The 16,113-nt window shown below is 39.7% G+C and overlaps 1 protein-coding gene across 1 annotated transcript in view; it reads left to right on the top strand.

Annotated features, from left to right (window-relative positions):
* Positions 1-12,193, top strand: part of Map7 (microtubule-associated protein 7) — an 87,098-nt gene extending 74,905 nt beyond the window's left edge. The window contains exons 16-18 of the mRNA XM_013026878.1: positions 2,754-2,856; positions 9,026-9,249; positions 10,671-12,193. Coding sequence (XP_012882332.1) covers positions 2,754-2,856; positions 9,026-9,249; positions 10,671-10,681 — 338 coding nt within the window. The 3' untranslated portion in view covers positions 10,682-12,193. The remainder of the gene's footprint in view (positions 1-2,753; positions 2,857-9,025; positions 9,250-10,670) is intronic.
* Positions 12,194-16,113: the final 3,920 nt, after the last annotated feature.

Genomic DNA, 16,113 nt, shown 5'->3' with positions numbered 1-16,113 from the left:
TTGACAGCTTGCATTTATGGCATTGCTAAGGGGGAAAAAAAAGATGTAAACATTCCTTCTAACTTCAGAATAGAGGTAAAAATGTAAATTTATTGACATTTCACTGGAAGTTGGTCATCTACTCTAAACAGAGTTTACAGTAGATAGAGTATATACTGAATACATGCAGTTTTCAGTATATGAACAGCATTATGGACTGACATTGGTGGTCAGTCCATTGGTAGTTCAATGAATTTTAGTCAAATGTGGTTTAAATAAAAATGAAATCGACCTTAGTTTTAGGCTTCCAGCGCAGTCATTAATGATTAAATGCCCCTTTTGTGTGAGTACATCTCTCGTACATTTTCTTGTCTGGTTTCTGTTGCAGCCTTTTGGGACAGAGGTTGCTTTCTCTAAGAGTCAGCAAGCATTTTGGGAGTTCTTCTGGGCACAGAGGATTCTATGTGAACAATACCAGTGGGGTCCCCCCTCCAGGGCTGCTCAGGGATAGTGACAGTCCAGGTTATTCGCTCCTAATCCTCCTTCATGACCCCACAAGGTCTTGATGGTTGGAACCAGAAGTGGATGCTAAATAACTCCTCATTTAATCTCCTCTTTTCCTTATCTACAATATCAATATGAAAAAGAAAGCTCCAGGGATACCGCCATCTCTTTATTGAGAAACACAAACCAGATATTCATGTCTTACTCCTGTAATCCTAGCTACTCTAGAGGCTGAGATCTAGAGGATCAAAGTTTGATACAAACCTGGGCAGAAAAGTCTGTGAGACTCTCATCTTCAAAATAACCAACAAAATTCTGGAGGCGTGGTTTAGCATCAGGCATGAGCAAGCAGTCTGCTGAGCAAGAGTGCAAAACCCGGGGCTGGGAAGGTGGCTCAGTAGTAGAGCGCTTGCCTTGCATGCCTGAGGCCCTGGGTTCGATTCCTCAGCACCACATAAGCAAAAAGAAAAAAGCCGGAAGTGGCGCTGTGACTCAAGTGGTAGAGTGCTAGCCTTGAGCTGAAGAGCTGAGGGACAGCGCCCAGGCCCAGAGTTCAGGCCCCACGACCAGACCCAAAAAGAAAAAAAAAAAAAAAAAGAGTGCTTAAACCCTGAGTTCAAGCCCTGGTACCATCAAAAACGCAACAAGTGTCGAGTACCATAAAGGGCTGTATTCAAGAGCGAAAATGAATGATTTGTGTGAAAGACTATTCCTTGTAAATTCTTTATTTTTCAAGCGTTACATATGATTGATATTTGGTTTTATTTCCACCGAAGCTATTCTAGTTTTTGAGTATCCTGATTCCTTTATGGTAGGATTTTCATGCTCTTTGCTAGATGCCCTAATTTTGTTTGTTAGGAGAACAGTCCTAGTGGCTGTGTATTCACTCCACCTTGCAGGGTTAACATGCTCTCTCTAAGGATGTTTTAATAGATAGAGGACACACACTAAGAGCAGCCACCGCCACCCGTGAGTCATCACAGAGCTGTGACAGCTCTGGAGTCTTGCAGAGTGCAGAGTGCTACAGCATTTCCCTGGCTAGGCTCCCTCATGCTGTTCTTATTTCTCCCCTTCCTTCTAGTCCCCAGCTATTCTTTGAGTTACTATTGTACTCAGTGCAGCAGAGCCAAATGTGGGAGGGTAAACTTGTCAGGAGAGAGAACTCACGTTTATCAACATTCATCTAAATTTGACTTGGGTTAAACGTGCTAAGAAGCCAGGCACTTGATGGTCTATGCCTGTATTCCTAGCTATGCAGGAAGCTGAGATTTAGAGGATGGTGATTCAAGGCCAGCCAGGCAGCAAAGTTCACTAGACTCTTATCTCCAAAATAACCTTCAAAATACAGGATTGGAGGCAGATAAGAGTGCTAGCCAAAATAAATAAATAAATAAATTACTGAGAAGAGGCCTAAGGATGAACTATTCCTTTCTCCTTGTGTCGCACATCTGCTTCAGTGCTGAATGGTGCCACTCGCTTTACAAAGAGAATCACGAGGCAGGTGGGCAAGGTCACAGGCCACTGGAAGTTATTCCTCTAAGATACCACATGGTATACACCTTGCGAATTTTGAGAGTTTGAAAACTACCCAAGTTGTCAGACTACTTATACATCTGGCATTTTTACCAGAATCATGCCGGGTTGTAAAGTCACTCTCTTGAAGTTATTTTGATCACTCATCAAGCTGAAACCATAAGTTGCCACAGATCTCTCTTAATTCAGATCCCATCCAGATTTTAATCTAGTGTTGGCTTAGGCTAGACTCTAGCATTGAAGATTGAATAACAGAGTAGCACTTTGGGGCACAACACCTTGTGAGCCTCCATTTATAAAATCCCCATCATAGACCAGAGCAGAGTTTGTAAAGACACTTTTTGTCCCTGTGTTAGTCTGTGATGGCTTGTTCTGAATCTCTCAGTAAAGGTGTTCATTCTCAGCTGGGCCAGTCAGCTTACTGCTACCTGCCTCCATGGCATTAATTTCAATATGTACTTTGTGTTTGGAGTCAATGCAAGTGAAAATTTTATTCACATTTATTCTATCCCTTACAAATGTGCTCAGACTAAGACCCTACACATAGCAGTACATTTAATTCTCACCATGGTCTAAGAGCTAGGTACCTTTTATTATGAGTAAACTGAGGCACAGAGAATTTTCAGTGACTTGCCCGAAGTCCCAGACTGATGAGTTACAGAGGATTCTGGCTCCCAGGGGTGTGGGTTTGATGTAGCATTAGTAACAGTTTGCTTTCTCTTCTTTGCTATGTACAGAGGTATCTGCACTTCCGTGTCCGATGAACTCTCCAGGAAGTAGAGACTCAGCAGGCAGCCCACATGTAGGCATATCACGTCAATCAAAAGTGGCCCTGGAGGGGTGAGTTGGAAGAAGGGGCCTTTTGCATTGTTCTGTGTTATAGGATTACCAGAAGTTCCTCTGCCAGCAGAATTTCAAGTTTTTAGCATTGATTTATTTTTATTTAGGCTCATTCACTTTTGGTAGAACTATTTCTGGACTCTTGGAAAAGAGAAAGAAATACCTTTTCCCTTGAAACTTGATGGGGAGGTTTTCAGTGACTATACAAATGACAGGAAGTAACTTTGTTCTTTTTTTATTTTAGTTTTTTGTATTTCACCTGGTGTTGACCACATCTTCACTCTTTAATGGCGCATAACATTGGTATTTTAGATGTGTGTATTGGTAAAGTGAATCACAGATTTGTTCCACAATAAAAATAATTTAGACACTTATGATACATTACTAAAGCAGAGTTTCTGATTAAAGAATAAAGTGGTAAAGGTCACACCTGTAATCTTAGTTACTGAAGAGGTTGGAGGTTACCTGGAGAACCGAAGTACAGAACCAGCTCAGCAAGAAAGACAAATATCCAGAAAAAGCTGAGTTGAAGGTGTGACTCAAATGGTAGAGCACCAGCCTAGCAAGCTTGAGGCCAACCCCAATAGTTGAAACCCCAGTGCCACAAAAAGAAAATTTTAGCAGATTTTCTGAGTCACTTGTATTATTTTTTACGAATATAAATTTAAGCTTAAATTTTTGTATAGGTCTTACTCATCAATAAAGCCAAAACAATAAATCACAAATATAGGTAAAAATAAAACGCCAAACCAACAACACTCAAGTCACTTTAGACAATGATATTTCTCTGAAATTAAAAGAGCAGTATACACACAGCACTGGCTGATTCCTTTTACAGTTGGCATGCCTGTGCAACCTTGCCAATAGGAGTCCCTCACTCCTTTGTGTCTGTGTTGGATCTACTGTAAAACCTCATTCATACGTGTGTCCTGATATTCCTGCACCAGTGCACTGTTTGCCCAGATGGGTTAGTTCATATTGTCATTTGTTCTTTTCAAAAAGAAGTTAATACTACCTGATAGCAGTAAGCTCTGAGATGCAAATTCAATATGAAGCACTGAAATCATCTGACTAATCCTTGCTTGGCAATAATCAGACTACAAGACTGTGGCTTAGTGGTAGAGTGCTTGCCTAGCATGCATGAAGCCCTGGGTTCGATTCCTTGGTACCACATAAACAGGAAAAGCCAGAAGTGGTACTGTGGCCCAAGTGGTAGAATGCTAGCCAGCCTTGAGCAAAAGAAGCTCAAGGACAGTGCTCAGGCCCTGAGTTCAAGCTCTAGGACTGTCCAAAAAAAAAAAAGAGACTACTCTTGATTTATATATGTGTATGTATGTATATATATACATATGTATATATATATATATGTATATATATATCTGCATAGCATATGTGTGTACATATATATTAGCTTAAATTATATAGGGAGAGAGATTTCAATGTTACATCTCCACATATGATTAATAAATTTTTTATATGAAGGAAAACATAATTTCTTAAACTCATATAGAGATTTAGACTCCAGTTTGAGGAACATTCTAATCTACAGGACAGATACCTGTTGGGAATGTGTAATGTATCACACACGGCTGGCAATGGGAAGCCTAAGAGTTCCTACTACCCTTTTTTTTTCAACTGGCCTCGATTTTATCCAGGTCTGTCTTAAATCTATTTCCAATTTGCATCACCCCAGTAGTAATGAATACAATGAAGGAAGAGCACAGAGAAGTCCTTTCATGTTCTTACAGCTCCTCTGAGCTTTCAAAGTGAGGACCCACGGTTACTTATTACTAGGTGTTTCATACCCATCGTTCCCTTCATAGTTCTGTGGAGTTATTTCTAGTCACTTTCTACTTACAAACTGCATATTCCTATTATACTGACTATGTTACCAGGTCCAATCAGGAAGAGGAAAAAATGTATTTGACCTTGGAACATTTAGAGAATAACTATGATTTGGTATTAGAGTAATAAGGGATTGACTAGTAAGAAGTAAAAAAGACTCTATAAAGAATACGGATAGCAGATATAAGGGACAGTCATAACCCCTAAGCTGCAGTCCAGACCCTGTTGGAGAGAGGAGAAGTTGTTGGAGCCTCTTGCCAGACATCCCTCTGAAATTCCTAGAAAAGCTGTTCATTCTGTGGTGTATCACCAGCAGTGCTCTGCAGTCCATGTGACCCAAAGGACATTGTGCCACAGGAGTCAGCTAGAACTAAGTAAGACTCCTTGTTACAGGGAGACTCTGCAACAAAAAACATCCTTACTTACTCCTTACCCTCCTCGAGCCAGAGCTCTGGGCCCCAGGGCTTCTCTGCCTCTCAGCCTTATCACTGCAGTTCTTCCAGCCCTGAGTCCACTCTCCTTGCCCATCCCCCTCACCCACTAACAGAATTGAAGAGGGTGTGAGTTGTCGGATTGTTAACATGTAAAGTAGCTCCAATACCTATCTATGGAATGTATTAATATAATTATGAATACATTTTCAATCTACAATAAAGACAACATTTTATGAAACGAATGCATTTTCGTTTGTAAACTGTGAAAATTATATTTGACCTAAGGGTACTGATGGACTATATGAATACATAACTTCTTTCTCTCTGGCTATGTTTGGGTTTTGAGAGGGTATTTGTGGAAGGAAGCTCCCATGGGACCGAGGGGAGGGTTTCCTCATGGACAGGAAACTTGTTACAGAATAGGAAACAAAGGATAGAGAGAGGGGGAGGGTGGGAGGGGGGAAAGAGAGCGAGAGAAAGAGAGAGGGAGGGAGGGAGACATGTGGGTACCAGGGAAGGAGACAGAGGCAAATATCAAAATGGGAAGAGGAAATTGTGTTTCTCAGAGCTTTCTGAATGACCTTGCACCCCCAGCTGAAAACTTCTGTTCTAGAAGCTCTGATGGGGATAGAGGTTTCTGTCCTTCCCTCTTGGCAGTGCAGAAAACATTGTGTGCTTACTTTTAGCTTAGCCCCGGAGGACTTTTTCTTCAATACACAATCTCTCTTCTCTTAAATAAAGGGCTTTTAGTACAGTTAAAGTTTGACCTAGTCTCCCCACCCCCCCAATACGAAGTCATCCTTGCTCTTAGTTTTACCTGTGGGTAAAGTCCATTAGTCACATAGAAGAGATGTATCCCTTTAAGTTTCTTGTCATAATATAGTTAATAAATGTCAGACACATTTTTGGGTTTTCCTGGGGTACTATGGATAGAACACACTAGGCAATTACTTTAACATTGAACTGTATCCCCAACTCAATGACTAATCAATGTCCTCGTCCTAATAAGCTATGTGGCACTGTCTCATTCCCACTGTGGTCCCAACCCCTCTTTTTCACTTCAGGTAAAATACACTGTCAACAATCTTATATCTATCTTCAACCTCCAATGTATAGCCAAAGAACAGGAATACACTATCTGACACTGTTATCTAGGAAGACTGGCAGACCTAAAATGACCTCAGTTTCAGAGGTCACAGTGTCCCCAGAACATTTAATGATAGATCATCCAAGGCTTTCGACACAATTATTCCTCTAATTACTAACAAGAAAGAAGGGGTGAGCCTGGAGGGGGAGATGAAGTCATCTCGTGACTCAAGTTGGGGGGCAGGGTAGGTCACTGCTATTCTGACCTAACACATCTGGGCTTACAAGGTAACAGAAATTTAAGATCACCCAAAGAGACTTTTGGTCTTTTTGGAGACCCAGTCTTTTCATGGACCTTCTAATTCAATTCCCTTTCAATTGAGAACCAAACTCTCTGGCTACAGAAAGCCCATGGGTGAGTGTTGGGAAAGAACAGAGGATGAGTGTGGTCAGCCAGGCATCCAGAGTGGTGAGTGTTAGACACATGTGTGCACATCATGTAGGCTAGGATGATGCCAGGAAAGAGCAGGCAGCATTGTCACACTCTCAGCCTAAAAAGATTTGGGGTAGGTCTTGTCAGGTACACTTGTAATCCCAGTACTAGGAAAGCTAAGGAGGATGGTAGTCTTTGGTCAATCTGGACTATATTGTCAGACCCTTTTTTCAAAAAGGTTTGATAGTTTGAAAGTATACAAATACAAAATGCTTTCAAACATAATCCAAAAGTTCTCTAATTCTCATTGAATAGGGAAAGCTATTTCTTCAGGGGGGGGGAAGCAATAGAAATTCAGGATATAGCCTACTACCAGTGGCTCACACCTGTAATCCTAGCTACTCAGGAAGCTGAGATCTGAGGATCATGGTTCAAAGCCATCCTGGGCAGGAAAGTTCGTGAGACATCTCCAGTTAACCACTAAAAAACCAAGACTCTGACTCAAGTGGTAGAGCATGACTAGCCTTGTGCAAAAATGCTCAGAGACAGCACCCAAGCTCTAAGTTCAAACCCCAGGATCAGCACCAAAAATAAAGAAAATTGGGATGTTTATTAGCTCTATTTTATCATTTGGAAAGGCATGGAGAAAAGATATGACTGTATGGGTACTGGTGACTCACACCTGTAATCCTAGCTACTCAGGAGGCTGAAATCTGAAGATCATGGTTCAAAGCCTGCCTGGGCAGGAAAGGCTATGAGACTTATCTCTAATCAGCTACCTGAAAACTGGAAGTGGAGCTGTGGCTCAAAGTGGTAGAGTATTAGCCTTGAGCAAAAGGGCTCAGAGGCACTGCCTAGACCCTAAATTCAAGCCCCACAACTCACCAAAAAGAAAAAAAAAAGGATATGACTGATTTGCTTAAGTACAACCAGTTGGAATTATGGAGACTACAGATAACTTCTGAGAATCGAACAAATTGTGAAGCCTGAACAAATGTGTATTGCTGTAGTCTGGTAACATGAACGGTCAGATCAGTCTAGCACTTGTTCAATGGATAGCCACTGTTTTGTTGTGATGTAAAGCTTAGTGATATACATGCAGCACAAAACCCTGTCAGTAAGTCTGGAAAGAGGAACAATCCAAGAGAAACTGTAGTTAGGAAATTAAAGTTTTAATGACCAGTTAGAAGTACTCCAAAAATTAAGTCAGATATAATTACTAAGGATTAAGATAGAGCCAAAACATTGCTTGCTTATACCTTTAATCCTAGTTACTGGGAAGGCTAAACTCTGAAAACCAGAGTTCAAAGCCAGGCTGGATGGGCAAGATCCTTATTCTAGTTAACTACAAAAAGCCAGAAGTGGAGCTGTGGCTCAAGTGGTAGAGGATTAGCCTTGAGCAAAAAAACTAAGGGAGAGTGCCTGGGCTCTGAGTTCAAGCTCTACCCTAGCACATGCGCGCATGCATGCGCGCGCACACACACACACACACACACACAAATGGGGTCAAAGGCAGAAAGTAAATTTGGTCTTGAAGTGGGAGAAGGGATGGGGTAGGAGGGACAGGTAACAATGTTGTCAGACACCTTGTATTCATATACTGTTTTGTAGAATGGGAACTTCTTGTACAACTACTTAAAAATAATAATAATAATAAAAGTTTAAAAATTTTGGTCTTGAATAATGTATTATGAACTATGCAGAGAGAGAGAGAGAGAGAGAGACCTTATTTTAAGAGACTGAGACCTTTAGGCAAATCTACAATTAGAATAACTATGACCAGAAACAAGAAATCATACGTTTAGATTAAGGTGTTGCTGTGTGTGCCTATAGTCACAGCTACTTGGAAAACTGAGGCAAAAGAATCATTTGAAGCCAGCCTGGACAATGTAACAAAATGATCTCTCTCAAAAAAAAATTACTTTATCCTTGACCATCTCTCTGTAGTAGCTATGTGATTCGGTACAAATTGTTTAATTTTCCACTTTTAATTAGGACAGTCTCACCTTTGAAGTCCCTGCTAAGTGCTACTACTCTATTTTGGATCACACCCAAAATTTCTAGGCAAGTGCTCTAATAGCAGGGACATGGTTTGCTTTGATATTTTTGAGACAGTCTTGCCATGTAGGTAGGCCTGGCTTGCTATCCTCCTCCCTCATAAGCTAGGATGAAACAGTGTTTGGTTTTATAACCAAATGAGCAGTTTATAATCATTTAAAATACAAATATCTCACAGTTCACCATTTTGCTAGTAAAGTCAGACTATTATAAATTTGAGAAACTATTTTATATGTTTTTGGTTTTTCTGAAAATGTGCTTCCCAGTTTTAAAGTTGACGTGTAAATTATTTTTTCTTTTTTGAATTTCACAGTACTCCCAATTTGGAAAAACAACCCAATGAAAATGGAGTATCTGTTCAGAATGAATCTTTTGAAGAAATTATAAATTTGCCCATTGGATCCAAACCATCCAGATTAGATGTCACCAGCAGTGAGAGCCCAGAAATTCCTCTTAATCCAATTTTGGCCTTTGATGATGAAGGGACACTTGGGACCCTACCTCAGGTAGATGGTGTGCAAGCACAACAGACCGCAGGTAAGCTTGCCTGGAATTCGCTTCTGGAATTCTCAAAAATATGTGACTCATAAGAGGAAATGCATGGTTACTTTGTCCCTCAAAAGAACAAGTGGAAAAATGACACATGGATCTTAGAAGTTGACTTCAGAGTTACATTGGGCAACTCACACTAGGGCCCCTCCTGTTCTTTGCTCAGGGCAGAAATTTAGTTTGTAACAACCAGCAGGTGTTGAAGGGCAGAACTCAGTACCCAGCATCAAGCGCTGTCAGAATGTTTCATGATCAGACCAGACGCCTCCCCTTAACTTGTAAGCCATTGCAATTGTGCCGCCATTATCTTTTAAAAATGTAATGTGATGGAAAGTTATGATTAGGCAAGAAGAAAAATACTACAAATGAAAACCACCCATATCCTTGTCAAATGGCTATAGCTGTTGAAACTGCCTAGGACTCACCTGTGGCCTGAAGTGTTTGTGCTGAAAGAACAGAAGCTTTATAGAACCGTCCAAAAAATAAAGAGGAACATCAAATATTGCAGTCCTGCCAGTGTCGGGAATAGGTGAGGTAATTCCAGTTGGAATTGTGGCATTCTCTCCAACAGATCATGTTCATATTGATCAGTATGTCTTTACACCATTATAAAAAGAACCAGCTCATGGCAGGGTCTGGAAATGGAGTTGGCACACAATTATTTATGAACAGTTGTTTTGCCTTTTGGATTCCATCTGTGAGCCTATAGTAAATATACCTTGAATGAAGTGGAAGAGCCAATTTGAACCACCCTCCAAATGTAGCTGATCTTTTCTCATCTGGTGCAGTGACTGAGAGTAGGATTTCCCTTTAGTGAACTCCACCTTCAAGGCTGGGAAAGGAGGTCAGAAAGTTCCTCCCTGGTCTGGCTTTCTAATAACTATGCCTTCAAGAACAATCTGATTATATTGGTAGAAAGAAGCACAGTGCAATTTCCTGTTTCTGTCATGTTTCAGATTCAAAGAACTTCCACATTTTTTTTTTTTTGCTTCACTTTCCAGGTCTAAAATCAGCTTCTGTATTATCTGTCATTTCATTCTCACTGTTCCCACCCTTCCACACCTGGCCTGGGAAATGTAGGCCAGCCTGTAACCTTCAATGGTATAAAGATTCTTTGTGAGTTCAGGACAATAAGTAAACATTTATTTAATTGCTAACGTAGCTTTGGAGCCCTAAACAGCTGGTACTGAGGATATAAGGCAAACGAATGTACTTTTCTTGGAGGTAAGGGGAGTTATAGATGTATGCAGTTTATAAAAGTAACTGATATTGCATACATTGAAGTGTTTTCCTATTATTGGTATTGCAACTGAATCGCAGTAAAATTGTAACTTACAGCCATGGTACTGTTTAAAAAAGATTTTAGATGAATGTCCCATTAATGTGTTCTTTTTTGTCTCCACATATAGAAGTTGTATGAGCATTTCTTCTGAAGAACCAAAGCAGAAATTTAATAAGAGTTTCTATGATTAATGGAATTCCTTTCATGCTACAAAGGAGCATCCCCCATCTCCAGTTTTTCTAAAGATTTCTTGACCATCATTTTGAAAAGACTGATTAAAACCAGCTAAAGACAACAGACTGGATAGCTTTTCTAATAATTTCCACCAACAGAAAGAAAGAAATGGTCCTTTATTCTTCAATACTTTTTCCAGTGTGCTCCTTCTTAGCAAATCAATATTTTGCATTCTTTACAAGACAAGAACATTTAGCTATCAAAGAAATGTGCTCACTAGGTGTGGTTTTTTTCACACAGGTATTTTGGTCTTAAAACCTTAACGAATAAAATTGGCAAAAAAAAAAAATTGACCTTTTACGATATATTACTTGAAAAGTAAGTACCTCTTTGCTCTACAAGTAGAGTAAATATGGGAGGTGTTTAAATTAAACTTGTTTAAATATTATTTCAAAGAGCTCTCTTTGTAGAGGCAAGCTATAGGCCGATCAGCAGTTTCTTGTAATGCAGGCACTTGTACATGGACAGTCTTCAACCCAGCTGTCATATTCTTCTTGCAACTCCCTTTACAAAAATGTACTACCAAGTTTGAAGATGTGAGAAATCGAAATACCTTATTTTTTTTTCAGGGCAAGAAAATAATTAACTGTCTTAACTAATGTATTTATAACATTTTTTTCCAAAGAAATCCAATAAATTAGAACAATGCAACAACATTAAAATTTTGCTTTCTTAGATGCACTCCTGCTGACATTCCCATGAGAGAATGTTGCTGAAGATTCAGGTCTATTTCTGATGTTTGTATATTGCTGCTGTCCCTGATGTTTCTGGTTGGGGGCGGGGGGGAGACTTATCTTTGCCTTACTGGATCAAAAATTATGTGGGGTTGGGGGGAATAAAGATTTCATATTTCTTTAAAAACAATGGTTTTGCTCGTTTCAGAGCAATAAAAAATACAATGAAGTGGTGACTGTGTGGCACACAGGCCGAGGACCTTCCTGGCTGCTCTTGCTCTGTGTGCATCGGTCAGTGTTTTTCGCTCTCTATTGTTTTTCTTCCCTTTTGCTGTTGAGCCTCGCTATACTTACTACCTTGCACTTTCATTTGCTAATACAAATTCTATATTATTTTCCTACCAAGAGACAACTAATGACTAAACATTGCAACAGAGAGAATGCTGAGGGAACACTTTTTTTGTGAACTCTTTAAGATAAATTTATACCACTTATAATGTGTTAGTTTTATACAAAGAGCAGTTGGTTAACCTACCAGATTGAATGAGAAACTATTCATCTACTGGATTATTTCTCTTAAATCCAAACATATGATCTTTAGCGGTAGCTTGTACTTTGTGGATTATTTTTCCCTATTTTTGGCTGTCCGTGTATGCATAGTCATTAAAAAACTGTTTTACAACATTGTTTTGTTTAAACCGACCTACTATAAAACACCAATAAAATGTTTGACATAATTTTAGGATTCTTGTATGTTGTGACTTCACTCAAATTGATTCTCTTTCTTTTTTCTTTTCTTCTTTTTCTTTTTGGTGCATCTACTGGGGCCTGAACTAAAGACCTCATGCTCATGCTTATCTTTTTCCACTCAGTGCTGGTGCTCTTACCATTTGAACTACACCTCCACTGCCAGCTACTGTCTCTGGTTAATCGGAGATAAGAATCTCTCAGATTTATCTGCCCAAGCTGGCTTTGAACTATGATTCTCAGATCTTAGTCTCCTGAATAGCTAGCCTTTTTTTTTTAAGAGCTAGGCATTGGATCCAGGACCTTGTAAGTGCTCCCAGCAACATGGATGATTCCTGAGCTTTTAAATTGCCCTTCATTTAGCCTCTATGACATTTTCCCAGCTTCCTAATAAGTACACATAAAGAATTTAATTTTTGGCTAAATTTTCCATTTATGTCTTTTTTAAGCTTATGTGAACATTAGCAAACTGAAAGCCTTCTAAGTAATCAGATTTTAGTTACAGGCAATAAGAAAAATTTTGACTATTTTGCTAACGACAATATTGCCAAAAGATGTCTTTAACCCATACAATGGCTGGATTGCTTTCTGTCTAGCATTTGAAGACCTGTTGTCCACTTGCTTGCCTTAAGGAAATTTTTATTTGGACACTACATTAAGGGGAATTCTCAAGGATCAAGTGTGACCCTCACCATGGAATAGGCTGAATCGCTTTCAGCACCTTCTGTACCCTTGTACACTAGGCCAGTTCAGTCATTCTTCAATCACAGGTTCCTCTCTAAGGTAGCCTCCAGTTATAGGAAGGCATGTTCATATGTCTGCTCTTGCATAAACTCACTACCCCAAATGAAAGTACACTTAACAGTCTCTCTCATGAACACATTTTTTGGCCACCAAATGTCTGGAAGCTCAGGAAGTGAGGTAATCCACTCAATACCTTGACGAAAAGATTTGCAGTGAAGCAGAAGCAGTGACATTCTGAAAGCAGAATGAGATGTCAGGTTGGATCAGGTAACCAAGAGTCTTAACCATGCATGGAGATGGGAGAGACTAGAGCAAAGAGAACTTCAGACCTGAGCTTCTAAACACACCTCATTAGCTTGCAGGCTGCCTCATTTCATGCCTATGCCTCAAAAAAATCAGACAACCATTTACCTTCCAAGCTGCCATCACCAGTGAAGAATTCCTAAGGTTCTTCATGCTGCTTAACATTGGTCAACTTAGATGATGGTGTTAAAGCATCTGTCTGGCCACTCAGTTGGTTTATTTCAAATGCTATCTAATCTGTCACCAGGACATCATTACAAAATAATACATGTGGACGCAGGTTTCAGTGGCTCACACATGTATCCGAATCAGGAGGCTTAAGATCTGAGAATCAAAATTTGTAGCTGCCCAGGCAAATAAACTCCTACATCCATTTCATCAGAAAAAAAGCCAGAGTTGGGAGACATGGCTCAAATGGTAGAACACAACCACTTGATCGAAAAAGCACAGGGGGTGGCCTTGAGTTCAAACCCCAGTATGAGCACAAAATAATAATAAGCAACTACTTTCTTTTTTTTTTTTCTGTGCTACTCTATTTTCTGTCTGAAACAGTGAAGAACTGTCATGCTAAGAGTCCTCCAATCTGTTTGCTCTGGGAAAAATAAGAAAGGCTTTTGTGAATGAGCCAGAAACTTAGCCCTATGAGCCCTTATCTAGAGACTGGCTGTTCTCTAAGCAGATTCGGGTTTGGCTTCTTTGAGCTCCTTTACACTCACCTCTTACAGCATTGAGAAATATATTCAACCATGAGGTAGTCTCATTAAAAGGTCAATCACATATGAATTGTTTTTAAATATCAAGGGTCAAACTTCAAGATATGTTCAAAGAAGTTTAAATTCACCTTTTTGTACACAAAGAAGAATAATAGTACACTTGGGGAAAGGACTATTGGGAAGGAAAAACTCATTGTCATCAGAAATGAAAAATTTGGGAACATCCAAGAGTCCACTGAAAGCAATTTTCCCCTTATTGGACTATCTAATTTTTCTATCTTGTTCATCACTGAATGAGAAGACCCAAATTAATAAAATTGAAGATGAAAAGACTATATTACAACAGAAACCACTGAAATTCAGAAGATCATTAGACTATTTTGAAAACCCACAACAATGGGAAACTCCCAACAAATGGGAAAATCTAGAAGAAATGGGTAAGTTTCTAGACATATCTGACACTTCCAATTTTGAACTAACACCAAGATGATATCATCTTGAACTCATCTATAATGGGCAATTTAATTGTAGGAATAGTGTCTCCCAACATAGAAAAGCTTAGGTCTGGATAGACTCAGTGTTGAATTCTACCTGAACTTCAAAGAACTAACCACTGCTCTTCAAACTTCCATTAAATAAGAAGGGAAATAATACTACAAAAGTCAGTCAAAGCCCATATTAGCCCTTGATACCAAAACTGAATGAGACAACCAAAGGAAATTACAGACCAGTTTTTTTTTCACTGAAAGCAGTTTTTTTTATGTTTTTTATTGTATAAATACTGTACAAAGGGGTTACAGTTACATGAGTAAGGTAATGAGTACATTTCCTAATGAGTACATTGTTACCTCTTCCTTTGTTTTTCCCCTACCATCCCTTCCCTCCCCAACTCCTCCCCCACCCCCAAGTTGTAAAGTTCATTTTCAACATAGTGTCTCCTACAGCTCATTGTTTTACAATGGGTCAACCTGAAAAAATAGGAACACTTCATGAGTTTGTGTGTCATCCTTGCACAGGGCCATGCTAATCTCTGTATCATTTCAATTTTAGTATATGTGCTGCTGAAGCGAGCACCAGACCAATTTTCTTGATTGCACATAGATGCAAAAATTCTCAGTAAAGTATTTATAAAGTAAATTAAAGAGCATGTTTAAAAGAAATACACCATGATCAAATCGGTTTCATTCAAGAGATGCAAGTTTGGTTCAACGTAGGAAAATCAGTGGTTACTTAAGGTACAAATGCACAGAAATCATGATGATTTCAATGGATGCAGAAAATTTTAACAAAATTCAACGTACTTTCATGATGAAAAAAAAGAATCCCTGAAAAAGACTATAGAAGGAACCTACCTCAACATAGGAAAGGCTGTATATGACCAACTTAGAGTTAACATTGTGCTATTTGAGAAATCTGAAAGTACAGAGTCAGGACTGGGGCAACAAGTGTCTACTCCGTTCTTACTCCAAGAGACAGCCTACAGAACAGGAGAAAATCTTCCCAGCTATTCATTGTACAGAAAAGCCTTCTGAGGCCCAGAGCAGAGAGCTTATACAGCTGCAAACAGTCACTGCAGGTGATTAAGGAGTGCACCCCCAGTTGTAGTGTAGCACTACTCCCCATAGCTGAGTGAGGAAGCAGTCCAGGCATCCCCAAGTAGACAAGAAAAGTGGGGAGATGGATGGAAATGGAGATTGTCATGTTAAGTGATAGAAGCCAGTCCTATAGAATATTAACATAGTGAGCACAGTCACAGCGTTGAGGCATGGTGGTGTCAGAATATATGGTTGGCCTGGCATGGTAGCACAACCTTATCATTTCAACTACACAAGAAAATATTTCTATCTAACTAAAAAATACCAGTTGGGCCGGGCACTGGTGGCTCACACCTGTAATCCTAGCTACTCAGGAGGCTGAGATCTGAGGATTGCGGTTCAAAGCCAGCCCAGGCAGGAGAGACTGTGAGACTCCTATCTCCAATAAACCACCAGAAAACTGGAAGTGGCACTGTGGCTCAAGTGGTAGAGCGCTCGCCTTGAGCTGAAGAGCTGAGGGACAGCAGCCAGGCCCAGAGTTCAAGCCCCACGACCAACAAAAAAAAAATACCAGTTGGGGGCATTATAGGCACAGATGACTAACCAATTGTCTCATACAT

This window comes from Dipodomys ordii, unplaced genomic scaffold (genome assembly GCF_000151885.1).
Source record: "Dipodomys ordii isolate 6190 unplaced genomic scaffold, Dord_2.0 Scaffold97, whole genome shotgun sequence".
NCBI lineage: Eukaryota > Metazoa > Chordata > Mammalia > Rodentia > Heteromyidae > Dipodomys > Dipodomys ordii.
This window is presented reverse-complemented; position numbering and strand designations above follow the sequence as displayed.